The 27,580-nt window shown below is 45.6% G+C and overlaps 1 protein-coding gene across 4 annotated transcripts in view; it reads left to right on the top strand.

The window, feature by feature from the left end:
* The first annotated feature begins 532 nt into the window (after positions 1 to 532).
* The window catches only part of Arhgap44 (Rho GTPase activating protein 44), a 150,804-nt gene continuing 123,756 nt past the window's right edge, over positions 533 to 27,580 (top strand). For all 4 annotated transcript variants that reach the window (XM_057775761.1, XM_057775759.1, XM_057775758.1 and 1 more), the window contains exon 1: positions 533 to 900. In XM_057775761.1, the coding sequence (XP_057631744.1) occupies positions 848 to 900 (53 nt within the window). In that variant the 5' untranslated portion in view covers positions 533 to 847. The remainder of the gene's footprint in view (positions 901 to 27,580) is intronic.

Genomic DNA, 27,580 nt, shown 5'->3' with positions numbered 1-27,580 from the left:
GAAAGGAGATGAACACAGCTATGAAGCTAGAATCTAAGTCATACAAGAGAGCTGTCTCACGTTGGGCCAGTAGACAAGATGTCACTCATTCAATCCTATATTAGGTTTTGGTTACCTACTAGGTTTGGAGACGATTAAGGATGGCATTTTGAGATGCCATGCCTAGTTCGAAACCCCTTTGTGCCAAGCTTAACCCTGTAACTGAACACCAATAAGGTGACCTTATACAATTTAATGAGCACATCCCACTTGCATGTCTTCCTCTGAATTCAGCACTAAAACGTCTCACATTCTCTTGAGAAGCAACAGGAGACAGATGCTCATTCTATTTGCTGTTGTGTCCTTGGTTTCACCTTTCAAGCACGAAGATATTTACTGTCCTAGAAGGCTAAAGCTTGAACGCCTTGACAACACTGCCTTCTCCCACCTCTGCACTAAAGCTGTCCTTGCAAACTTTGGACAGAGGAAAGGTGGGAGCAGAAAACTACAAGTCCCAGCATGCACGGCACATTCCGCACAGGCGCAAGGGGACCACCCGGCCAGCTGGCCAGCCAGCCTGCGGAGGCTCCGCGGTTCGCTCGCCCGGCTCGGGCTAGGGTCTGCAGCCCGGGCGTACCGGCGGGCGCCAAGGGCGGCCCCGGGCGTGGCGCAGAGAAGGATGCGACTGGCGGAGTAGGCGGAGGTGCTCTCGGGAGGCTGGGCGCGGGCCAGGCGGCTCCCCAGGCTCCGCAGTGCCGCCGCCGCCGTCGCCCAGGAGGCTGGGCGCGGGAGCCATGTAACCCTGCGGCGGGCTCCGGGCAGCTCCGTCCTTCCCCAGCTCCCGGGCTAGCGCGGCAGCGGGGCCACGATGAAGAAGCAGTTTAACCGCATGCGCCAGCTGGCCAACCAGACGGTGGGCAGGTAGGTCACCCGCTGGCTGCCTGGGGCCGGCACGCCCGCGGGGCTGCATCTACCGGGCGCAGGTGATGGAGCTGCCCCGCCTGGAGCTCCTGCGTTTCTCCTGGGGCCGGCAGGCGCGACCTCTCTTCTCCTGACCCGACTCTTTCTTGCTTCCCGCCGGCCGGTCTAGGCTTGGGTTGCCCAGCTCAGAGAGTGACGCATCCTTCACCTGCGTCCCCAGCTGCCCCTTCACCTCGCCCTCCCTGCCTTTCCCAGGGACTCCCTTTCCCTCTGGCCGCGATTCTTACTGGAAACAGGTGTTTGCTCTGAGGGAGCTGGTGGCTGCTGAGTCGCTGGCTGCCTCCGGAGATCCCTCCCTACCTGTGCCCAGTTCAGGGCTGCTTATGGTCTTAGGGTAGTGTCGGGCCTGGTCGACACCCCCACCCCGCACTCCCCGCCGCGACGTGTTTGTTTTCAGGGACTGTGACTGTACAAGATGCTGGATCACTTTCCTGGCCGCTTTTCTTCAGGGTTTGGGGGTGGGGGAAGGATGGCGGGGAGGGGGAAGGTGCTGGTGGCATGGCGTTGTTGTAGGCTCGGTCCCGAGACTGATTTCAGTGTAGGGAGGGAGGCTGCAGAAAGCGAGGTTCAGCTCCCTTGGAAGACGAGAGGTTCAGAGGCTCGCAGCCAGGTAAGGGATGGGGACAGTCTCCCTCCCTCCTCCCAGTCCAGTACAGCTCGGCCCCGGGAATCTGCAGGACCCAGACTGTTCTCATCTTCGTGAACATGGACTAGATCTGGGCCAGTGTCTTCAGGAGCGGATCTGCGGGGTGCCAACATCTATTAAGGTTACATAAGGATTCTGGTGGGTCTCTTCCAAAGCTAGACATGCTCGAAACACAGGCTTGTTAGGTAGAGGGGACTTTTTCATGGAATCCTTGTGACTGGGGAAGAATTTCTTTGTGGTTGTCAAAGGAATTCAGGTGTGCAATTTAAAGCAATCAGAGAGCAAAGAACCCCAGCCTCGGGTGCAATTCAAGTGCAAGCTTCACACGTGGAGTGCGCTCAGCCAGGTTTGTTGAGAAACCAAATACCTTTCTTGGGTGGGAAGTGGAGCTTGAGCTGGCACCTGGGAGGGTGGGGGTGGGGGACTTCCCTGGAGACTCGAGGATGTCTCAACTCCATGGAAGCATACTGCCCTAGTTACAGTGGGCATTTGAGGGCAGGGGATGTGGTGGCTTCTTTGGGACTCCAGATGGTTTCCAAGTAACAGCGTCTAAACTAGACTTGGATTCATTTTCCCCTTCCCAAACACATGTGCTTTAACATGAGGGGGAATTTATGAATAGCAGAGTCAGATTAGCCCAGATTTTTGGCATGGTACTGCCACAAATATAGCTTCACGTGGACTGTCTTTGGTATGTTGGAGGCTGAGATAGTGTTTTCCTGTACTGGGGATGTCAGGCTGACCACTCTTTACCGTTTTGACTTCTGGATTACTCTCTGGGATCTGGTTTATGTGATGGCGTTAGGCATCTCAGGGGGCAGTGGTCAGGGGTTGCTGTCTTCCATGGTCTTGGAGTGTTTTTTTGGTGTTAGGATCTAAATGTCATGGGGAAAAAGCATTCTTGCTGCCTTCCTGAAACCCGAGTCTTCGATCTTCCTTCAGGACTTGTTAAGTTGTGAGATTTTTGAGTCATGGACATAGTAACCTTATTTTTACACCTTCGTTCATGGAGGAAATGAAAAACGGCAAAGACAAATCGGATTTTTTTTTTTTTTTTAAAAGTGGTTCTTACTTATTGCAAGAACATTCTTAGAAGTACAAATCCATGGTTATACCTTGCTCATCTTCAGGGCCGCTGGAGCTCTTGTATGGATGACCAAGCTGTACAAACCGAGGCCCTACTTGTATCTGTTTTGATGAAGTCCAGAGTGAACCCTTAAAGAAAAACTTAGTTCATGATGCTCCACTGCCCCACCACTCCCAGGGTCATCGCCTTCCACTTAGTAGTCCCCGAATTCCAGTGACCTACATGACCACCTCTGAACCGACAGGCCCCGCTGTCTCAACATGCTCGTTTTCTCTTCCCTTCTCCTGGACCCTGAACCCCTGCCACTTGCTCTCCTGTGCTTCAGACATGTCAAGCCCAGCTCCACTGTAGGACTGTTTTTCTTGCTGACTCCCAACTTTTACTGCCTGGTTGAGGATGTGGTCTTCTCAAATAGCTTTCTCATCCATCAGGACTTGGCTCACAGGCTCAAGTAGCCCCCGCCACCAGCTCTTGCCCATCACCTTTTTCATTTTTTTGCACAGCACTCACTGCTGCTTGAAAGCTTGTACTTTTTTGATTTTTGCCCATCTGTCTCCCATAGAATGTATTGATCGCCCTTGCATGCCAAGGACACACAGCAGCGCCTCGTAGGCAGTTGGTGCTCGGTCAATATTTATTGCCAAGATTAAAATTTTCATCCTGGTCCATGAGGGAAATGAAGGGGTGGCATGAGGTTCCTCTTCCTATTGAGATGTTGGGAGGCATGACCTGATGCATGGGGGAAAGGGCCTGGCTTTGCTTCTTAATATCTTCATTTACTAGCCGCTCATAGGGTTTGTGTTAGTGGTGGTTTCTATTGCTGTGAAGAGACACGACGACTATGGCAACACATATAAAGGAAAAACATTTAATTGGTGGCTGGTTTATAGTTTCAGAGGTTTAGTCCATTATCATCATGGTGGGACCATGGTAGTGTGCAGGCAGACATGGTGCTGAGGGTTCTACATCTTGATCTCCAGGCAACGGGAAGTGAACTGTGTTCCACACTGGGCATAACTTAAGGATAGGAGACCTCAGAGCCCACTCCCACAGAGACACATTTCTTTCAACAAAGCCACACCTCCTAATTATGCCCCTCCCTATGGGGGCCATTTTCTTTCAGGCCTCCACAGGGTTAGAAGTTTGGATGGTGTGTGTGGTGTTATGAAAGTGCTTTGTAGAGAGTAGTTCTAGTAGACGCTCGGTTCTCATTCCTATGGTCTTGGAAGTAGTGACTTTCCATATTTCTGGAGGAGAGGTGCGCTTGAGAGCTGCCCTTCTCCATGGCCCCCCACCTAGCTCACTTCCTGTAACTTGCAGGTTCTGGGATTATTCCAAATGAAAACCTTGTAGGGATTGGCTCGTGTCATTTGCACAGTGTAAGGGTTGCCCCCCTCAAGTATACTCTTGGGTTCTTAGTACTTAGCCTTGAACTGTGCATCTCTAACTAGACATCAACAACTGTGGAAAGAGTTGTTAAGAGCTCAGTTGGTAGGGTGTTAGTCTATCATGTGTGAAGCTCTGGGTTGAATCTTCAGTACCACATGGTGACTCATACCTGTAATCCACGTGGAGGTAACAGCAGGAAGATCAGAAGTTCAAGATCATCTTTGGCTCCCTAGTGAGTTCAAAGTCAACCTGGGATACATGAGGTCCTGCCTTGGTCATATTTTCCAGACAGTGCACTTGCTTCTGCCTTGATCTTCCCCATACCTCTGGAAAAGTCTTCCTGGCCATCTTTTACCTACTGGCTTGGAACACTTGTTATCAAGTGGGCCGTATTTGCTTGGGTGCTTAACAATCTTGAGATTGGCTCTCTGCACATTAGTTTTCTTATTGACAAAATGGGAATCATGGGGGTTACCCTGTGGAGATACAGGAATTGCAATGGCGATGATGTTACCACAGAAAAATGCCCAACATGGTGCTCAGCTTAATGGAGAGCATCTCTGGGATCTTTGGGCCGGTATTCAACTCTTTAGATGGCATGCTTGTGTTTAGTCCCTCAGTATATATAAGGTGGTTGGCTGTCTCCTATGGGCCGCACACCCTCTGCTCTAGGATATTACAGTGCCGGGCAAACAGTCCTCTTTACTGGAGCCTGAATTTTGCGGGTGTGCTGTGCTTCTAAAGGTTCGTTTGAAGTGTAATCTTTAACTTGTCGATCATTTTCCTGACTTGATTTTGTGCCCCTTGGGGGCAGATACAATTTGGCATGTAGAAGGTTGTCTGAAACTCCTTGGCAACTGGATCAGAAGATCCATGCATTGTAAGTAGAGGAGTGGTGGATAGTTTGGAGATGAGGGAGAGCACCTGGCGCTGCTGCTTTGATTTTTGTAATGGGAGTGGGTGCCTAGAGGACTGAGGGGCAGCTGCTGCTGACCTGGGGGCCGCGAAGGAGGGCTGAGCTTTTGCCACATACGTGGCACCGTTTGCTTTTTGTTGTTGTTGTTGTTGTTGTTGTTAAATCTTCAATACAGTCCAGTGTCTTCTGGGGTGTTACCCATCCTGAGAGTTAGTGTTCTTCTTGGAAGTGATATCTGGTTTGTGTTGGGTGAAACAAAGTGCTGAGCTGAAACTTTAGCACCCAAGAGACCTACAGGGTGAAAGAGAAGATGCAAGAAGCAAAAATCAGCCCCTGCTGAGGACGTTTTTTTTCTAGTCTGCATGTTGGGAGCCCAGGAAACCCCCATCTTAGAGGGCTGTGATGAGGTTGAAGGAAGCCTGGCCTGATGAAGGGCTTATCAGCTAGACCTTCAGGTTCTGAGCATTTTCCTTTAAAGCTCTCCCATTCAGCCTCCAGGAAACATTAGCCTTCTACATACACAGTCCTAAAAATGGATTCCAATAGTAACTGCCCAGCAGCTCTGCATCCGGTCTGCCCTTGTAGGGCAGTAAGTTCAAGAGTAGGCAAGTGTTGATGGACTTGTAGGTAGGAGCAAGGCTGTTTGGGCTGCACTGGATTGTGTGGGCTTAGAGGTGCTAAGTTGGGGGCGGAAGAACAAATTTCGTCTCCAGAGCTCTGCTTTCCATTCCTCGACTGCTTGCTAGTGCACAGGGCGGAGCTGAGAGGGCTTGGTCCCTCCTGCAGCCTTGCCAAGCCTCACTGCCTCAGCACCGACTGCACAGTTGAACTGCAGGCGGTTCAGACCTTGGCCAGTGGTCCCGGCTGGGTGTGAGGCCACACAACTTGTAGGAGCTCTGGCATGTCCTGCATTTATGCTCTGTCCAAAGCCACTGAGGACCCTTTCCTTGAAGTCACTGCTTGTCCTTCAGCGCGCTTCTGAAAGCCACCAGCCAATCAATAGAACCGGAGGGGAAAGTCAGAACAAGTTTTCATTAGTCATCACCTGCATTTTGCTGGCTGCGATTCGGACTTTGCAGACCAATGCAGGCTTCTGCAGCCACCTTCTATGAGTGCAGCAGGGCTCTCCAGACCTGAGACTGTGCCCTAGAATTCTTCAGTAGAGTCCTGGGAACCCAGGCCCCACCTCCTGGGAGGTGTGGCTGTGTGATAACAACAGGACTGGCTCACTGCTGAGAGGCTGCAGAGGCAGAGAGAAGGACCTTTGCCCTCGGTCTCCAAACTCCTTACTCTGCAGGCCTGCCCCATCTACCCTTTGCTGGCCTGGTTTCTGCAGTCAGCAGGAGGCTGCCTGGGTTTCTCTCAGAATTCTCTCAGCCCAGACCTGCAAGTCACTGTGAGGGAGCCTTTTTTTTTTTTTTTTTATCTTGAATAGCAATTAATCATCATCTCCCCTCCCAGTTTCCTCCTTGGTGGAATTCATCAACCCTGATTGGTGATCTTGTAATAGTGGGTGATAAGAAGCATTGTTTTTCTGTGGCTTTTTAAGAAAGTAAATTAGTAGCCACATGAATAAAACAGTAATTTGTGGTTATTTGTTTTAGAGGGATCTGTAATCATCCCTTTTATTAGTAGTCAAGAGCAGATTATTTCAAACGCTCTTTCCGCAATGATGGTAAACAGTGAAATTATGCTTGGCTCCGAGCTGAGGATGTTGGAGCTCAGAGAACAGGTTCAGGGGAGAGAGTGAAAGGGCCCAGCTTCCCTGTGGTTGGTGGACCTCCAACCCCTTGCTGCCTTGGGAGGCTGTGGTGCCCAGTAGTTTGAAACTCGCTTTTCTGTCCAGAGAGCAGATGTGGCTTTCATTTTCTAACTGTAGAGATTATTTTTAGAATAAATGTTTATTTTCCCACAGAATTCATTTTTTAACCATGATTTTTAGTTGCATAAGTAATGTCCATCATAGAGAAATGATAGACTTAGGGATCGTTGGAAAAAAGGGGAAATTTAGGGAGGGATTCTCTACATGGAGCCACAGTAATTCTTGGATGCAGTCTGTTAGCAGGCATCTGCAGTCTCTTAGCACGGTGATACCTTGGTTGTGTGAGCTTCCTGGAGAGTGCTTTGCTACTGTTGGTGATGCTGTCCTGTAGGGCCACCATTGTATCTGCAGCCCGTTGTTGATCCATACATCGTCATGGGCACATGACTGTATATTCTCAAAAAGAATAATGACCATATTATGTGTACTCTTGTAACCTTCTTAATCCCCTTCCTGTTACCTTGATTATGCTCTCATACCAGATACATATATGCATATAATCAATAACATAATGTTCTAGGGTATCTAATAGCCCACCATAGCTAACTGGTTTCCTTGTTGATCCTCCTACCTATTTATGTCTCTAAAACGACATTTTAGAAGTGTGATTGTTGGATCAGAGAGCATGTGAGGTTTTAATACTATGTGAATGTGTTGATTTCGTGCACGCATGTGTATGTGTGTGCATACACACACACACACACACACTGCTTTTCTATCCTTTGTAGAATTCTCCCTCTCCCCAACTCTATCAGCAACTAATATATTTTTTAGTGTGTGGCAGAAACCTTGAACTTTTAGTTATCTTGAACTTTTTTGTTTGTTTGTTTTCCTGGATATTTATCGCTTTTCTGAATTGCCTGCACTTGTTTTTGTCTTAATTTCCTAAATTTATGCTCACAATGTTGCTTGATTTTTAGGTAATTTCTAATATCCAAGTATGTACCTGCTTAGTCACCTGGGTGCACATTTCCCTGTAGTTCCCAAGTGCTTTCAGAGTTTGGTTTAGGTTTTTTGTTTTGTTTTGTTTTTCTCTTCATAAGGAAATCTAATATTTGTGGTTTGGGATTTGTTAATTTATAGTTTATGCTTATTGATTAATAAGCAGACCCAGAATATAGAGACACTCAAACATCTTCAACAGTTTCTGGAAGGCCTTGATTTTACCATCCAGTCTGGAATTCTCCAGCCATCCATTCTGATGTGTGATGTGTGTTAGAAGTCATGTTTCACTTTCTGGGTCCTTCTTGTTTTTAATCCTATTATTAAGTGGATGGTGTAATTCATATGTACTATACTGAAGTACCACTATTAGGTCCTTAAAATCCCAAACCACAAGTCTGTGCTTGAGGGTTTCTGACTTGTTTTCTTTCTTGCCTTATCAATTCCATTAGGAAGCTGAGGTGGGCTCAGTGGTGGGCAGTGGTAAGTTGAGTCTCATTCTAAGGCCCTGTTGAGGGGACAGCAGAGACATGCTGGACCCTGCACTCAAGCTTCTGTTAGGGCTGTTCCATGGCCCAGTCATCAGAGCTCTGAGCCTTTGGCTGGAGACTTTCCTCTCTGCCCTGTGGAAGAAAGGTGTTCACCGCCTATCCACATTTTCTTACATGTGGGTATTAAGATGGAGATGTTGCCGTCTTTGCAACTTTGGGTGTTGTGAGACTTCACCGTCCTTGCAGAGTTGGGTACCATAAGCATGCTTCTCAAGGAAGCATCAGTTTATTTAAGCTTGTCTGTCACTTTCTCTTGTAGTTGGTTATGATTTCAGTTCCCCTGGATCATGATTTCCTTTTTGGATGATTTAGACTTGTTGCTGTGCTTTGGGGATTAGAATCTCTCTCTCTCTGTCTTTGTTTCTCACTCTGTCTGTCTGTCTGTCTGTCTCTTTTTCCTTCTTCCTCTTTTTTATTCCATTGCTCTTAAACAATTTAGAACTTGGGTTACAGGATTCTCCAGTAGATCAATGTATCTTTTGCAAATAATAATTTTGTGTCTTCTTCTTAGTTTGTGCTTACTTCTTTTTCTTGTCTAATTGCATTGTCTAGTGCTCAAAGGCACTATGATATTGTGGTGATGTATAGGCGCCTTTGTTATTGACTCTAATAAAAGCACATAGTAGTTATTTTGAGATTTTTTTGACATACATTTATTTATATGTGCATGTGTGCATGGACAACTTGTGGGAATCAATTCTCTTCTTCCAGCATGCAGCCTGTGGATTCTGAGCATCAGACTCAGGCAGTCAGGGTTAGCGTGTGCCACGTGTGTCCCTGGCCCTCGGAAGAGTCTCCAGTACTGAGCTCTCCTCTCCTGTAGATTGTGGTTTGTTGGCTGTTTCTGAATTTATTGTTTGTATGGATTTGTCATCTTTGCTCTGTCTCTCACATTTTAGTAGCAGTGTAAAAATGGATTCTCCAGTCTTCCTTTCTAAGCAGTGTTGAAACCAGGACTTTCTCATTCCTTGAAGCTCATGAACAGTTTTCCAAGGACACTCATTGGATATAGTTCTTTGGCAGGTTTCCATTTTCTTCTCTGGCCATTAGACTAGTCATTTTTTCCTTTTTTTCCTTCCTTGAATCACTTTGAGTAATACATTCTTAAAATATTCATTTTATTATGATTTTGATGTTTAAAACAAGTTTAATAGACTTTGCATATAAATTGGACTTCCAGTGTGGTTTAATGTGAATTTCTCACTTTTTCCCCTTGACTAGCTTTGCCCCTGTCTCCCCACCCTCAAGATCTGCTTTTAGGCCTAGTTTACTCTCGTTTGAATTCTCTCGTGATTTTCTTGGGTTTGTTTTGCCTGCTCTGAGCAGTCAATGTCCCATGCTGTATGTGAGGCTAGGTCAGATCTGCTATGGGAACTCAAGTAACATAATGTCATAGTCCTTCCCTTTGGGCTCATGGGAAATGAACTGAGATGGAGGTGAACTCTCTCAAGGTCACTGTTTTTCTGTGAGGGGTCTGGGAATAGATTCTGATTCCCGCCACTCTTTCCTGGGCACTGCTAAAGGTGAGGAGAGAATAGAGAAATGACATTTCTTAGCATTCTGACTCTTCCGTCTCTGACCTAGAATTCACAAAGGCAGCTCTGCTCACATCTCGTAGACCAGAGATAGTCACAAAGTTCCCCTGGAAATGACCGAAGCCTGGCCACCCCCTCCCAGTTGCATTACCAGGGCTATGTTCTTTCTGCACATCTGTCTCCAGTCTTGCACTGTCTCCCCGCTGCAGATTTGAAGGAGCTGCTCAGCTCCTCCCTAGGGGCCAACATCAGGAAAATAGCCTCGCTCTTGCTGCTACTCCTGGTCTTTGTGCTGCAGTCAGAGGCATTTACTGCCATGCCCAGCTGCAAAGTTAGTTTTAACAAAGGTATTTTTAAATGCCCTTTCTACAGTGAAGGGAGTAATGAAGGGAACAGAAAGTCTCATCCTGCCACCATGACATGACACTTCATAAGATTATTGCTGGGCTTCAGTGAAATAGTAAATACAATATCTTTAGTGTAACACCTGTTTATAATAAGCAGCTAATAGATTATAGTTATTACAGGATCCCTCGCTGTGCTGAGAGTCTCTTGGACGCAGCGTATGACATACAGGTCCCCTTTGCCTGTGTTCCTGAGAACTTGAAACTTATAACTTGAAACTGATGGCCATTTGTCTTCGCCTCAAATCAAATCTAGTTTCTCTGTGTTTAACCAAGAACATGATTCATGGCATCAGTAATGGCAGTAATATAACAGTCAGAGCGTGCCAGATCTTAGTGGCTCCCAGCACTGGCCCATAGAGTGAGGACAACTCTCCTCGCTTCATGCCATCCTGGCCTCTGTTCCACAGTTGCCTCCGTGGTGGAAGAAAAAAAACACAAGACTGCCTTGAATCACACTCTGGCTTCCAACATGTGCCCCGTCTGCCCTTTCATTGGTCAGAGCACTTACTCCAGATACAGCCCTGAAAGCCAACATTGCTGCAGGCATGGAAGGGGAGACAAGGCTGCAGGACCTGTTCTAGGAGCCTGGCTGAGATACTTGGCAAGGACTCTTCTCATTGTAGCTTCCTTATGGATCGAGTGCTGCTTATAGACCCACTTTGCAGATGGGGAAATAGAGGCGGAAAACAGCAGGGCCAGATTTGCGGTGCCTTCGGAGCGGAGTGAGCCCTGATGGAGGCCTCCTGCTTTCTCCCTAGTACCATATTTTTGCAGCCACAGGGTCCCAAGACCCTGTAGTTTAGGTCAGTGGCTCTCAACTGAATGACCCTTTCACAAGGGTTGCCAAAAATCATCTGCATATCAGACATTTATGTTATGATATATCATAAATATATATTAAATATAACAGTAGCAAAGCTGCAAGTTACAAAGTAATTTTAGTTATGAAGGTATGAAGTAGCGACGAAATCATTTAATGGCCGGGGTCAGCACAGCATGAGGCACTGTGTTAAAGGGCTGCAGCATTAGGAAGGTTGAGAACCTTTGCTCTAGGTGGTTTTAGAAATGCTAATTAACTGCGCCTGACTTAAATAAAAATAAAACTGTCTCCTTTCCTTTAAGATAATGGAGTATCTTGTATGGAGCCTTAACCACAAGGCGCATAAATGAAATTTTGTCAATAGAATATTCGTTGCTGTGTTTCCTTTGAGCAGCGTCAGCAGAAAGGGCAGAAAAGCGCCCTTTGAAGGTTCTTTGCCTTCCATTGGGAAGGCAGACTGTATTTCTGCAAAAGCCTTGCAGTTTCTTCCCCAGCTCAGGACAAAACAGCAACCTGACAGCGGCGTCAAGAAGACCAGGCTCTGGCCTCACAGTGACCTCCCTGGCCCCCATCATCAGTGTGTGCATTCCCACTATTGAGGTGAGCATTGTCTCAATATTGTACCCCAAACTTGTGTGTTTACTTGACAGACCTCCGTTCTGCCAGTGCCCCCACTTTCGACATGGGGTAAGGGCAGAGTGCTGTGGCTGCTGCTTATGCAGCCAGTGAGGAAAGACCCTGGGGGCGACATGCCCCTAGCTGCTGTGCTTTAATGGTGGCAGTAGGGAACCGGGAGAGGACGTCTGACGTGAATAGAGTGAGGGCGTAAGTTCTGTGTTGACATAGTTGCAACTATTGTAGCATTTGCTTCACATCGGGGAAATGTGAGAAGATAAGGACACGGGATCCAGAAGTGCACTCAGAGGTGATGTCCCAATGCTAAAGCTAACTGCATAGGAAAACTTGGCAGGAAGTCTGGAGAGAGGGAAGGTTAAGCCTGCAGGACCAGTAGCCATTTGTGATTTCTGCTGCTTGTACATTTGCAACTGGAGTCTTTCAAATAAACACACATTTCATTAAGAAACAAACAACAAAAATGAAAACCTTCCAGGACTCAATGAGAGCAACTGTAGTCATAGTTTCTTGTAATAGTTTATCTTTTTGGATCTGAATGCAGCATGTTTGCAGGTCTTTTGAGCCCTGGTTTCAAATATGGGGGACTGATCATCTCTAGTGTTCTGGACATGATGGGAGACCTCATTTTGTGGCATAGACTAGCCTGCTGTTGGGAAGTGATACGGCCCTGGACTTTTAGATCAATGAAGCTAATCATGTTTTTGAGGGTTTGATGGTAATTTTTATCTTTCCCTTTTTAATCTATCTTAAAAACTTGTCACATTTATGTGCCATATTGGGAGCCATACGTGTGCATGATACATGTGTGGCGGTCAGAGATCAACTTGTAAATGCTGGTTCACTGTCATGTGGGTCTCAGGGATGGGCATAGGTGATCAGGTGGGGCAGCACATGCTTTTACCCACTGAGCCATCATGCTGACTTGCTTCTCTCTTTATAAACAAAAGTCACATAATTTAATGGATATTTATAAGAGACACTGAAAAATCTAAAGTATATAATGTTGAAATCAGGTTAATTAGCATTTTACCTTAAGTCCTAATATCTTTTAATCTGGTATGTAAAAGTGATACTTATTTTCAGGATGATCATGTGATTGTGATACATCTAGATAAGGAGACTCCTGATGATGTTGGTCATGTCTTTATGCAGAAACGCTTCAGAATTCTGTTGCTTTGTGGATGTGCATGCTCCATTGTTATCTGTCAGATCTACTGTGGAGAATGCCAGAGTAATTCATTCTTGTGTTTCATTGCTACCAGGGTTTTCCATTTTTAGAGTTTTAAGGATATGTGTGTGTGTGTGTGTGTGAGAGAGAGAGAGAGAGAGAGAGAGAGAGAGAGAGAGAGCATGTGTGTGTGCGTATACGTACATGTTTGTGTGCATGAGAGAGAGAGGGAGGGGAACAAGTGCCTTAGGAGCCCAGGGGGACTGGATGACCCTGGAGCTGGAGTTACAGGTGTCTGTGAGCTGCCGAGGTGGGTGTTGGGAACCCAACTTTATTCCTCTGCTCTTAACTGCTGAGCCACCTCTCCAGCCCCATTTGGAATGTGGTCAGCACCAGTCAGTCCCTGGGACCAGGGCTTCTACGTGGGCAGCCAGGCTTCTCTGGTTGTAGCAGCAGACTGTGGTCTGTTTGGGAATGGATGGGGACTACTCTCTAGACCAAAGGAAAAGTTGAACGGTGCATCTTGGGAATAGCTCCTGAGAGCCTGGTCACAGGGGATAGAAGACACTGGAGGACTTAATATTATGTGCTGTCACTGGGTCATTCAAGCTGCACAGACCAGAGTCTGATTGGTCAAGCTTGGGTCATGTCATTGGAAGGAGCGATGCCATTCAGCAAGCTCAGATGCTGACTGAGTTCTATAGGCAGCGGAGTTGGAACCCACCCACCTTGACCAGCTTGCTAGGGTCTCTTGACTTTTAAGGAAGTTATTTTTACTTTTATAATCCTGGTTAATTTCTGTGACTCTAACCCTGAAGTAATGTTTCTTCCTCCTTTGACTATGATCTTGGGTATAGCTCAGGCTAGACTTGAACTTGAGACTTCCCGCTTCAGTTGGTAGAGTGCTGGCATTGCAAAAGTATGTCACCCCACTCAGCTTGTCTGCACCTTTTCCTTTTTGTGTCATAACTATAGTTCATGTCTGCAGCCTGAGTGATTGCAGGGACCCTTCTACCTAATCTTGCCTTGAGGTGATTCTCCTGACTTTACACTGTAGTCTTGAACACAATTTGGAAGACTAAATCTTTTCTTCTATATTAAGTTTTCCGAGTGTGTTCTATGACTGTAGAAAATTCTGTGTACCACTAATATATCTTAGAAATTGTTCTGGTTAGATTGTTTCTTTTTCTTTTTCTTTTTTTCTTTCTTTGCTCTTTTCTTTGTTTCTTTCTCCCTCTCTTTTTTAAATCTTGATACGACCTAGGACCATTTGGGAAGAGGGCACCTCAGATGAACAACTGCTCCCATCAGGTTGACTGTAGGCAAATCTCTGGGGCATTTTCTTGACTCATAATTGATGTGGGAGGGCCCAGCCCACTGTGAGCAGGGCCACCCTTGGGCGGCTTGTATAAGACAGCAGGGCAAGCCATGGAGAGCAAGCCAGCAGGCAGCATTCCTCCGTGGCTTCTGCTTCAGCTCTTGGCTGACCTCCCTCTTGATGGAGTGTGACCTGAGAGTTGTAAGTGGAGTAACCCTTTCCTCTCCAGTTTGCTTTTGGTCATGGTGTTTTATTACAGCAATAGGAAGCAAACTAAGATAGAAACTGACAGTCTATTAAGGCTCTGGTAGGTTCTGCAGTCACAAAAGCCTGGTGATGTGTATCTCTAGGAATGCTTTAGTTACAGTAATGACGACTCTTGTTCAGTGTAGCTTACACAGTAAAGAAACCTTAACTTTCCTTTGTAAAAATTTATTTTAATGGATTGAAAACCAAAATAATCCATTTTGTAACAGTGTGAGGTGTCAGCCCACTGCACGGTGGCATAGTGTGCAGGTAGCTATAAAGGAGTGTTACTTCAAATGACAGGCCATCCAGAGGTGGGCCAAGTTCGAACACCTTGTCGTTTGAGGGCTCCTGTTGTCTTTGCTTTATCTTCGTTAGTATTTTGGCCTTCTTGGGCTTTTTTTCATGGTCCAAATACAGTTGCTGTGAGGAAGAATGCCGTGCCATTTGCAGCAAAGTGGATGGCACCAGAAATAGTCTTGCTCCACGGATCACTCCTCAAGGGACTGGAGGCTCTGCCTGCCTGTGCAGACAAGGCTCGTATGTTGAGTCCTGCTGGTGCCATTCATTATGCTTTGTCAGACTCAGAAATACAAGCATCCCGCGTTCTCTCTCATGCAGAATCCGTGTTTGCATCGCTATGTGTGTACCCATATATGTAAGGCACACACGTAGATAGGGTACTCTGAGAGGGGAGAAGCTGTCAGAATGAGTGGGGAGGAGATAAAGAGAGGGTAGTAGAATATGCATGACTATATAGAATATATAGGAGATTATTGACTGGGAGGGATAGGGGAGGGACTGTGTGTGGGTGAATATATACGAAGGATAATGATATAAATGTGTGGAAATGCCACAATGAACCCCTTTCCTGGTGCACTAACAAAGACTTGAGTGAGAACTGAGGTTGTTTGCAAAACAAAGGTGACTTACTTCCGCATTCTTCAATCACAGAGACAGGGAAAGGCACCAACTAGAAGGTTCTGCTCAGGAGATAAGAGTCCTTTCACCTAATCTAAGCACACTTATTACACAAGTTTATGACTGACCTAATTTACGATGGGACAGGGGAGGGAATGTGGTGGACTGGTGGGGCTCAAACCTGTGTCTTTGATCGACTGCCGACTGAAATAGGCACAGATCCATCAGGACTCCTTCAGAATCAGAGAGAGACTGTGGTAGAGGGATGAGCACCTCAGTGAAGTCAGAGCTCACCAGAAAGGAAGACCAGGGGCAGAAGCGGTGGCTCATCCACACAGTGCCTGCCCTCCAAACACAAGGACCTGAGTTTGACTACCCAGAACCCATGTTAAAACCAAACCGAACAGGGTGGCAGTGTGTTCCTGTAACCCCAGCACTGGTGAAAGGGGTGGGGTGGAGACAAGAGGACCTTGAAGCTCATTGGCTGGCCAGTTTGGTTAATTGATGAGCTTCAGGCTCGGTGAGAGAGTCTGTCTCCAAAACTGTGAGAACTCCAGATATTTGAGCATCCGCGGGTGTCTGAACACATACATGTGTGCCTGCACAGCTACACTAATAAGTACATGCCACCTCCCCCCCCCACACACACGCAAAGAGAAAGCCACACTGGGGGTGGTGGCACATGCCTGGAATCCTAGTACTTAGAAGGTAGAGGTAGGATCACAGCGAATCATACATAGTGATTTCTAGGTTAGCCAGCACTGAGGAGTGAAACCCAGTCTCAAGAAACAAAGGCAAGCAAGCCAAATTAACAACAAAGAAACAGAAAGGAAGGTGAGGTCACTGTGGTACAGAGCCAACACTGTTCTCAGTGACTTGCTTTAACCCAGTGATCTGTGGACTGTGTCTTGGGGAAAATCAGCCAGGGAAGGCCACGTGTTCTTCTTCAGGTGGTTTCAACTTTGACCAAACCTTGTTTCTTCTATCTCAGCAATCCCTTCTATTCCAGAGCAATAGTTCACAAGGACGTTTCTGCTTCTGACTGTGTCTTAGGCAAGTCTTTGCACCCTGGCACAGTGTCCACGGTATAGAATTAGTAAGGGCTCAGAAAACAGTTGGTCACAGTTATCTTCAGAGTTCAGCCCTCCCAGTCTCCCCGCACAGCTGCTCTGTATGCATCCCAGTGCTCTGTTCATTCTCTCCTGCGACCAGCCTCATCCCATTTTGATTTCTTGTTGCTGTGACTTCTCTACTAGGGTGGAAGCTGTGCACGCTCACATAGATAGGGTCTTAGGGTCACTCTGGTGCTTTGTGGGTCCTTTTCAAGAATGGGGTGATGAGACCCTCTGGATTATTCTGAAAGGACTCAAAGGTGAATAATTTTTTTTTTTTTTAGATTTATTTACTTAGTATGCATGGATGTTAACCCTATGATTGCCTGTTGGATTCCCTGGAACTGGGTTACAGATGGTTGTGAGTCACCACGTAGGTGCTGGGAATGGAACTGGATTATCTGCAAAAGCAACAAGTGCTCTTAGTCTCTGAGTCTTCTCTCCAGTCCCTCAAAGGTGGACTTTTTTAAATCACTATTTTTGATGATTGTTTCAGGCAGGGTCTCACTCTATAGGCTTGGCTGGCTGGTTTAGAGCCTGCTATACTGACTGGGCTGTCCTTGCCTCATGGAAATTCTTCTGCTCCTGCCTCCCTAGGGAAAAACCAAACTGAAGAATGCTTTTCTTATTTGAAGTTTCCCATGCTAAATATGTAGCTAACCATGCCTTCACTGGAGCCAAAAATGTTCTGGGCTAGAAGACAATCTGACATATCTTTAGAAACCTTAGAGATAATTTGTCTTTAACTCTAAAGCACAGTTTACAAATCTTTACTAATATTCTGCTATTACATAGTCCAATCACAGGGGGCCAGGGACAGTAGAAGGCATGCCTGTTCATGGGGCAAAGATGCCATTAAATGGATCTGTATTTGCAACCTAGTGCCATAGCTTAGGTCCCTGGAAAGCAGATCCTGAAAATAACCCGCAGAGTGTTCGTTAAGAAGCACTCTTAGCATCTCTCTGCATGCATGGAAGGGCACGAAAGGACTGGGCAGAGGGATTTGCATGGTGGTGTGTTTTTCGTGATGACCTCATCAGATTCCATGCTAATTTCCAGAACTAAAATAAGTTCAAAGTTACCATGCATTGAGGAGAGAGGGCAGGAGAGCCTTTGTACCTTTTCCCTGGTCAGCTCCCCTGAGGTAGGACATGTTTTGTGGTAGGGATGATGGTGAGGTCTTGAGGATAACCCACGGGAATAAAACAGGGTCTTGTCCTCAAGGAGTTTGTGTTTCATTAGGGACCAGGAGACTCAAGCACACTGCAGAAGCTGGTTTTTGTGTTTTGATTATGCCCACGATAGCCTGAACAATTAGGTTGTTTGGGAGAATGGAAGCATCACTACATCCTTTTAGAATCAATTGGCCTGGGAACAGAAACCTATTGAACCTGGGCTTTGAAGAGAGCATGTGGTCTTGACAGATGAAGATGAAGAAGAAGCATAAATGAAAACATAGATCAGGAATCTGTATGGTAACAAAGGAGACACACACACCTAAGATATATAGCTGTGTGTGTGTGTAGAATTTAGTCCTTAACTCATTAGATAGATAGTCGGAAGGCAGCGTGCTATCAGAACCAGATCTAAATGCATTAATAGGCAGTTATCTCAGAGACAGGCTGACGAATGGGAGAGCAAGATGAAGGACATTCTATGTTGTGTCTGACCTGGTTTCTATAAAAACCCCATCGGAGCAAATAGCTTCCTAAACACGAGTGGTTACCAGGTTTGTAAATGCGTGGATCGTCTCTGGGAGAATAGACTGTTTATAGCACCTTTGGATAACTGAGACAGGGAAGGGAGTCCCCAGTTTTGACTGCATGCATGGGCTTGTTTGACTCTTAAAAACAGAACAAAACCAAAACCAAGGTAGTAGTCTGCATAGCCTTTTGGCATTTTGAAATACCTTGTTTTTCTTAACCAAAGCAGTAGACCTGGAAATTACATGCTAGGTTTAGAAAAGCCCCTCCTTGCCTAGAGGGCTGTTTTTTTTTTTTTTTCCTTTTTCTTTGTTTGTTTGTTTTTTTCAGTACACAGATTAGAAAATGGCAGATCACATTCAGGCAGGTCAGGACCCTTGGTGACTGGGTCCCTGGTTTTCCTGGGCATCTTACCTGTCATCGTTGGTTGCAATGGGTGGGTCTCCCTGGAGCTGTCCTATACCATTCTGTCCATGCTGTGCCACTTGTTTTGAGAATGCTGTGCATGCATGGGCACTGTGTGTACCGTTGTTCTTGGCTAAGCATACACAAATGTATGGGCATACAGACTTAGCTCCTACTGCCAAGACTCATGGGCAAGTATTCTAGCTTGCTCTATGTTGCTATGGTAAAACACTGGCCAAAACCAACTCGGGGAGGAAAGGACTTATTTGGCTTACAAGTTACAGTCTGTCATTGAGGGAAGGCAAGGCAAGGCAGGAGCTCAAGCAGGAACCTGGAGGCAGGAATTGAAGCCACGGAGGAACACTGCTTACTGGCTCACTCAGCTACCTTTCTTAGGCAACTCTGGCTCACCTGCTCTGGGAAGGCTCTGCCCACAGTGAGCTGGGTTCTCCCACGTCAATCAACAGTTAGGGAAATGCCCAATGATCATTCTGATGGAGGCAGTTCCACAACTAAGATTCCCTCTTTCCAAGTATGTGTAGGGTTGTGTCAAGTCATCAAATCTAGCTGTGACTGAACACGCTAGCCTCAGAGTGATACAGGAAGGCTGTCTTTTCTCCTGGCTTATTGAGCTGCAGCTGACTCTCCTTGAGGCTCACTGCTGTGATGACCTCTTGCCTTGGGTTTCAGATATTGGAAGCTGCTCGCAATACTTGTAAAAGCAATACTTGTCTCTCTCTCAAGATATTTTAGTTCGAATACAAATGTCCTCTAGAGCTTCTTACATGGAGGATTTGTTGCCAGATGAGGACCTTTTGAGAAGTGGTTGGATTCTGAGGGCTGTTATATCACCATTAGATTTTGATGGATGGTGGTATTGTGGAGATATGGTGAGTTCCTAGCATGAAGGTGTTGCAGAGACGTGGCGGGTTCCTAACATGGTGGTATTGTGGAGGCGTGGTGAATTCCTAACATGGTGGTATTGTGGAGACGTGGTGAATTCCTAACATGGTGGTATTGTGGAGACGTGGAGTTCCTAACGTGGTGGTATTGTGGAGACGTGGTGAGTTCTAACATAGCAGTGTTGTGGAGACATGGTGAGTTCCTAACGTGGTGGTATTGTGGAGATGTGGTGAGTTCCTAACATGGTGGTGTTGTGGAGACGTGGTGAGTTCCTAACGTGGCAGTGTTGTGGAGGCCTGGTGAGGAGCAGGTGAGGAAGCTAGAGGAAGGTGGTCACTGGGGGATGAGTCCTTGGGGCTTTGTCCTGCCCTGTAATTTTCTTTGCTGCTTCGCCCCGGTGGCCATGATGTGAACTGCTCTACTCTGCTGTGCCCTCCCTACCGCGATGGGCTGAAGCCTCTGAAACACAGGCCGTGTAAATCTTCCATCCCTTGAGCTGTGTCTGCCCTGTGTTCAGGGATGATGGTGAAAGTCACCATTGCACCAGGGTCCTGGTGGCGTAAAGTTGTCCTCCACAGAAATATTTGCCAGACTTTCTTTTAGTTTTCCGGACCAGGCTGACATGCATGTGTCCCTCTAGATGGGGTCCTGTAGATTCTCATAGCCCTTCCTTTGACAGTGGGCAGCATGCCGAACCACGCATCCCCGTCTTGTCAGTGTCCACACTGGGTGCAGTCCTCTGCTGAGGATCTGCCTCTGCTTCCTCGAATCCCTTTTACCTCCAGCTTTCTCTCTACTTTCATTTGTTCTCCCTGCTTTTTTTTTTTTTTTATTTCAAAATACTTGTTTTACATTTTTAACTGGTAGGTTTTCTAAAATGGTTAACTGTTCAGGTCAGGTTGCTGGGAGGAAACTACCTGACTTTCCCACATCTGGTGACCCTTGACCTTTTCCCTCCTGCTTTGGGCCTCTCGTGCCTGTTCTTTCCAGAGAAGCCAGAGCAGAAGGGCTCTGATGCTGGTTGTTCTTCTGACTTTTGAAAAGATCCCCGCCTTCCCTTCCCTGATTCTCCCTGCCTCCTGGGTCCTGTGGACTATAACAGAGAAGGGTGCGGAGGAGGTACCCCAGCAGTTATGCTGCAAGTGGTTATGGTGAGCAGGGCTATACATAGGTGCCTTTTGCATTCCCTTGCAAAGACCTTCTCCTTATACTCATTCATGAAGGGGCGTGAGCAACCCCCACCCCCAGGCAGCAAATGCTTATTGTGTTCAGTACTGGGAGAAGTAGAAATACAGAAATAGTCTTAGTGGTGGTGGTGGGGGGTGAGTAGAGGAGGCTGGAACAGTGAACAAGACATTGTGACATCCAAAGAAGTGACGAGTAAAGGATAGGAAGGATCTGAGGTAGAACTGCAGTGATCATTGGGACCCACGGTAGGTGTGCAGTGACATGCTGCTTAGAGACATTCCAGTAAATAACAGGCTTGGGTGTATGATGTTAATCCCTGATTTTATCACCTAATCGTGTCATAAGCACAAAAATAATTTGCCTAGGTCTGAATTCTCTAGAGCGTGTTCCCATCACCAGGTATCTCAGGGCAGTGTAAACTGTAAAGCAGGTGGAACCCCTGGACCTCCAATTTTGAGGAGGCGGGCCAGCCAAGAAAAGGTTAAAAACAACGACTCCAAATCGAAGCGTATGACTAGCAGACTAGTGCCCAGTTAGTGCCAGATGCTGCCCAGGTTCTAAACTGGCCTTCAGTGAATGAAGCTAAGATTACAAAAACCTTACATTTCTGTTTCTTATTTGGGAGACTTTGTGGAGGACAAGAAATGTGAAAGTGAACCCTTAAGAAGAGATCAGTCAAATAAGGAGACAAGTAGGCAGTGCATAGGACGGGAGCAGAGTTCAGAGAGGGGGAATAGGAGTTTTGCGGGGCAGATGGAGTGTGTAGGAGGAAGTGGCTGCTATGGGGCTGGTAGCCCCTCACTGGGAAGGTTGGATGTACACTGACATGGGGCCTGCTAGGTTGTGGGAGGAACTAAGGGCAGTTGAAAAGGGTGCAGGATTATAGACATGATTGGTTTAGAATGTAGTGTAACTGAGAAGGGGGAACGGAGAAGGAAGGTAGCCAACTAAGAAAATGTCACTAGAAGGCCAGTGTCATTGAGCCTCTGAATTTGTAGCATATTTGAACTCCGGGAATGGTCTTCTTTATTCCTTCCTTTCCTGATTTCATTCATTGTAAAGCTGTGAACTTTAACAGTGAAGACGGCCTTCCTCAATTAGGAGCATTTGAAGGTAGCTACGCGGTACTCTGTTAATGGTGCTTTATGCTGTTCTTAAGCTGCAGTTAATTTTTGTAGGTAGTGGTGAGGGATTATATTAGGATAAGAACACTGCATATCCATCCCTGTCTTTCGGAGTGTATACCATGAACAGTCCTTGAACATGATAAAGAGCATGAAAAGTGGGAAGAAATTCCAGCCCATCATTATTTTAGATGTGGTTTTCTATGATGGAAGTCCAATCATCTCTGCTGAAAACGATTGGAATTGCTAAAAGTCTATTAAGTTTGCACGGTTGAAAGACAGAGTGGCTATAAATGTGTGGGACACACTAGGCCAGACCAGTGACTGATATAGGGATAACAGGCAGCATCACAAATGGCAGGTCCCACTCTCCAGTGTGACATGACAGCCTTCTCCTGTGCATCATATGAGAACAGTGTTTAGGTACAAACTTGGGCAGCAGTAGAGGAGAAGCAGATGGCTCACAGCGTTCCGGACCTCAACACTCCCTTCAGTTACTCTAGAGTTCTCACTACGGAGAAGTTCGCGATGGTTATGGCAGAACTGAAAAGAACCGTAAGTAATCTGGGTCCAGCACTAAGTGCAGAGTTCCCTCCTGTGCTCATGAAGCATTCACAGAGCTGGCCACATTCTCAATTAAAACCAACCATAAAAAATTGTAAAACTTAAAATTATACAAAGTATGTTCTTTGACCACAGTGGAATTCAGGTGGAAATCGACAATGACTTGATAAAGAAACCCCAAATGTTAAACAGTGTTCAAACTTTTACATAACCCACAGATTAAACAGGACATTTCATAGGGCATAAAATTATTTTGAAATAGAATAAAGATAAAAAATTTGTGAGGTTTGCTAAAAGTTTGGAACTTCATAGCATTAGCTGTTTTATAGAAATTAATAATTCCAGTTTTAATCTTAAAAATTACAAAATAGGTTAAAAATTAAGCAGAAGAAATAAATACTAGATATGAATGGAAATCCTTTTTAGAATAGAACCCAGAAAAAGAGTGGGAAGGAAAACCCAAAACTAGAAGCTAATATTTTGTAAATGTCATTATATCTAATCTGCCCAGGCCAACTATGGGAAGAGAGAAAACACAAAATATGACATCAGTCAAAGAGAGCTGCCACTATACTCAGTGAGTCACTTAAGGGCTTTTAAAGCTACCCTAAACCACTCTGAATATAAACTGAACAAGCTAGATAAAATGATTTCCCACAGATTTCCAAAAGTCCACATAAAGGATATGAAACCATGAATGGTCTCATTACCATGAAGAAATGGGGGAAAACTCCAGGTCGACACTGTTTCCTTGGCAAAGTCTGCCAAGCATTTAAAGAAATAATGTCCATTCTACTGGATTGTTTCAGGAAGCAGGATACTTCCCACTACGTGGTGAGGCCTGTCTTGACTCTGCTGATAAGGCAGGACAAAGGATGCAGCCATTCTTAAAAGCAACCAATCAAGCATAGCAGTATATCAAAGAATAACACTATAACCAAGGGAAGCTTACCCTGGGAATGTGGGCTTGGTCTAACATTTACAAAAGATTTCATGTAATTTTCCACAATAAACTAACTGACGAGGAAATATCATATGTTCATATCAACTTGTATAGGAAACACATCTTGTAAAGTTCAAGATCCATTCGTGATAAAATATCAAACTGGAAGTTAGAGGCTTTGATAAAGGGCATCCCAGAGCACCCAGAGCTGGATTTGTGCACTACATCCACTTCTCTTAAGACTGGGAAGGGTGGGGATGCTCTCCTTCACTTCCGCTTTCTCTTGTGGTGGAGATCCCGGGGAGTCCTAAAAGGGAGATGAACGAAAATGTGTGCAGTCTGAAATGAATGACCATTGTACTCATTTAAAAATCTTTTAAGCTTTCGTGTGCAGCTAAACATTTCCTAATAGAATTTTTGAAATGTCAACTGAAATTGAAAAAGGTGACTCCTTATGGTAGGTAGAGAATGCACTTCCATGCTTACGGGAGTTGAGATTCAGGTTTATTTCAGGGCTATAGCCCGGGAAGTAGATTTGGCAAACTTTTGTCAAGTCACCGCTTGGCATTATTATATAAATAAGTAAGACGAATCTTGTCCTTGAGACGCATGTATGCAATTCAAGAGCCATCGTGCTGGAGAGAGAGGATAGCAAGAAAGAGATTCTGCTTACAGTCAGTGTGTTTTCCCAACAGCACAGTCTCTTTGCTGAGCATGGTGCAGCGTATGGCGTCCAGTGATGGCAGGCTTTCCAAGCGGCTAGTGAAGCAGTGAGAATTAAATGTAGAGCTTGGCAAAGAAGAGGGAGTGGTGAGGATTTTATATCATACTACTGTGATAGTTCCAGGAAAGCTGAGTGCGTGCGTCTTTACCCCCTCTTGTTTTCAGCCAGCATCTCCCAAGTCCTAAGACCCGTGGGATACACGCTTCTTGGCATGGAAGAAGTCAAGGAGTTGACTGTGGTTCATTGCTCTAATCCCACTATTCCCAAGCATGCTGATTAGATATTAGTCTGTATTTGGAAAGATACTTGGCCCTCGTGACAATCTTACCAATTTGGAGGACTTAGGATCTGTGTGAACAAACAGCTGAGTTAGGAGAGGCAGCTCTGGACAGCTTAAGGTTCTGGCTCAATTGGACTTAAATCAATAAGAGTAACTTGATAAGGGTAACTTGATAAGGAGTAAGACACATTCACGAGAGCACTCTGATGAGTAAGGTCTTTGATGACCCCAGATGTTTTCACTCACTGGAATGTCAATGAGCGAACGAGGTCGGCATTCATGCGTAACTGGGGTTCTGAGACTAGACTGTTTTGCATGCTTGGTTTTCATTCACAAACTCATCAAAAGGTTGTTCACAGAAAATGTTCTCAGTGTGTACTGTACTGGTCATACGTATTCCCACATGTCAGCCTTCACACCCCCAAGGAAAATTAAATCCATTGCACTGTATAATAATCATGATTAGAAGACCATTCTCCATGTTGTATGAGGATGGGGCCAGTAGCTTTCCCTGAACCTCAACCCCACAGGCCCATAGCAGTGGCTATCTGACCAGCACTTTGCTCTCTGAATACTAGCTAGAGAAACAGAAGAGAGATCAGGAGCATAGCGTTTATCTTTCTTTTCTGAGTAGTATAAACCGTTGCCTTTGGGCTTTCTCTTTTCTAGTGCCATGTGTTAGGTTTAGTGATAGGTTGTGGTGAAAGTGATGGCAGCCTAGTTTTTCCTTCTCTTCTCTTCTCTTCTCTTCTCTTCTCTTCTCTTCTCTTCTCTTCTCTTCTCTTCTCTTCTCCTCTTCTCTTCTCTCTCTCTCCCTTTTTTGAATTTTTAAAATTTTATTTTTGTTGTTTTATTTATTCTTTTTCAACCTGATAGAAGCTAGGATATTTGGGAAGAGGAAGCTCCATTGAGAAAATGCCTTGATTAGATTGCTATAAGGAAGTCTTAAATGATTGATCTGGGAGGGCCCAGCCTACAGGGGTGGAGGTAGGGTGAAGGAGGGCAAAGCCATCCCTAGGCAGGTGGTCCTGAGTTATATAAGAATGCAGGTTGAGCAAACCGTGAGGAGTAAGTCAATGAGAACGGCTGGAGCATGTTCTCTGTTTCAGTTCCTGCCTTGAGTTTTTGCCCTGACTTCCCTTCCGATAGATTCTAACGTGTAATCTGAAATAAATCCTTTCCTGCCCAAATTGCTTTTGGTCATGGTATTTATTTTAGCAATAGAAACCCTGACTAAGACTCAAAGGTCCAAGGCTAGATTGTGAAACTTTTAGGCTTTGAGAGATAATGCTCAACTTTGTTGTTACAGTGTAAAGACATCATAGACCCTGAGTAGTGACAGCATTAATGTAACACAGTGAGGCTCATCAGACATCCATATTATATTCACATTCCAGCTTTAATTTACACAGATTACAAAATATTCCTTCAATACCCTACCCATGGACCATGCTGGGCTAATAAACCATGGCTGTTGATTATTCAGGGAAAGAAGCCCATGTAGGGTACCAACCATTTGCAAAGAACAAGGGCGAAACTGTCTAATAGGCTGTGGGGTAGTGAAGGCAGAACTTAGGCAGTTCTGTGAGAGTGGAGCATGGGAGAGGACCCACAGTGCAGTGATGGTTCCCCAGTTCCCCAGTTCCCCAGGCTGGTTTATCTACTAGTCTCCATTTCTCTGGGCAGATAGATATCGGACTCCACATACCAAAGGTAATATTTATTCTTTGTCTTTTTTTGTTTGTTTTGTTTTGTTTTGTTTTGTTTTGTGAGACAGGGTTTCACTGCATAATAGCCTTGACTCTCCTGCTTTATAGACCAGGCTGGCCTCATAGTCATAGAGATCTACCTCTGCCTCCTAAGTGCTGGGATTAAAGGTGTATGCCACCACCACCTGGCTGTTTATTTCTTTCTATAGCTTTGAAAACTTCTCCTTTGTATATACAACGTACTTTCTTTGGCCATTTTTCTGTTGATGGGCACCTAGGCTGGTTCCATCACTGGACCAGCATGAATAGTGCTGGCGTAAGCATGGAGGTGCCTGGATCTCTGTGTTCTGCTGACTTAGGTTCCTATGAGTATATACCCAGAAGTGGTACGGCCGGGTCATATGGTAATTCTATTTCTAGTTGTTTTAACCTTTGTGCTGATTTTCACAGTGGCTGCCTCCTTGACTTTCCCCTCAGTAGCATGTAAGGTATCTCCTACCCCACCCCACTGTGAATTCCTTACATCCAACTCACAGGGGCCCTGATTGTTGACTCCATATGTTCCTTTTGCTAGAAGAATTTATTCTTTCACTTCCTCAAACAAGACTATTTTCTTTTTCTTTTCTACTTTCTAAAGACTTCCTTGTCACCAATACTTTCTTTTATAGACACCTTTTCTTCCTGAGAAAATTGAAGCTTTGTTGTTGGATATGCTGGCTAATTTGGCATGTCAGCTTGACTGGATCAAGGGATAGCCAGGTGGTTTGTAAGCATCATGTCTCTGTCTCTGAGGATGTTTCTGGAAGGGGTTTGCATTTGAGTTAGTGAACTGAGTCAGGAAGACATGCCTTCATTTAGTGTGTCTTGGTTTTTGTAAAGTTGATAGTTAACACCATCACAGCTTCCAAAGATCTGTGTGCCAGCTATCCCAATAAATCTTCATAAATCTCCTCCCACCATCCTTCCTGCACTATTGATTTTTGTCCTTCAGCAAGCACTAATACAGATGAGTTTACTGTGCCATTCAGCTGCAAAGCTGAAAGATCTGCTAGCTAAAGCCACCACACCGCCTGTTCTGATGGAGAAGGCAGCTTCATGCTGTCTTCTGACATCCGTGTCGGCTCTTCCTGAACCTTACACAAGTATCCTCTCTCACTTTCACATCCAACTCTCCGTTCAGGTAATTTGATCCCCGAACCTTTGAAACGGTTTGGTCTTTCCTAGCTCACCAACATAAGCTCTTAACCTTCTGCTCCTTGCGTTCCATTGCCTCCCTTTTATAGCCAAACCCTGGAAGATTTGTCTGGGTTCACTGTTTCCACTTCTGTACCACACATTCGCTACCCTGCCCTGTCTGGCTTCTAGCCATACGGTTGCATCTGTACCACTTTCCCCAAGCTCAGTAAGTAGAAAAGGCACCAGATGGCACATTGCTGAATGCAGCACACACCTTTGCATCCTTCCTTGTTCAGGTTCAGCAGCACAGGGGGTTGTGGATAGAGTGATACTATAGCCTTCTGAGGTTTTTTCTGCCTGCTTCATAGCTATGTCCTTCATAGGA

This window comes from Chionomys nivalis, chromosome 7 (assembly GCF_950005125.1).
Source record: "Chionomys nivalis chromosome 7, mChiNiv1.1, whole genome shotgun sequence".
In the NCBI taxonomy this organism is placed as follows: domain Eukaryota; kingdom Metazoa; phylum Chordata; class Mammalia; order Rodentia; family Cricetidae; genus Chionomys; species Chionomys nivalis.
Note: the sequence above shows the minus strand (reverse complement) of the source record. Positions and strands in the feature narration are given on the sequence as shown.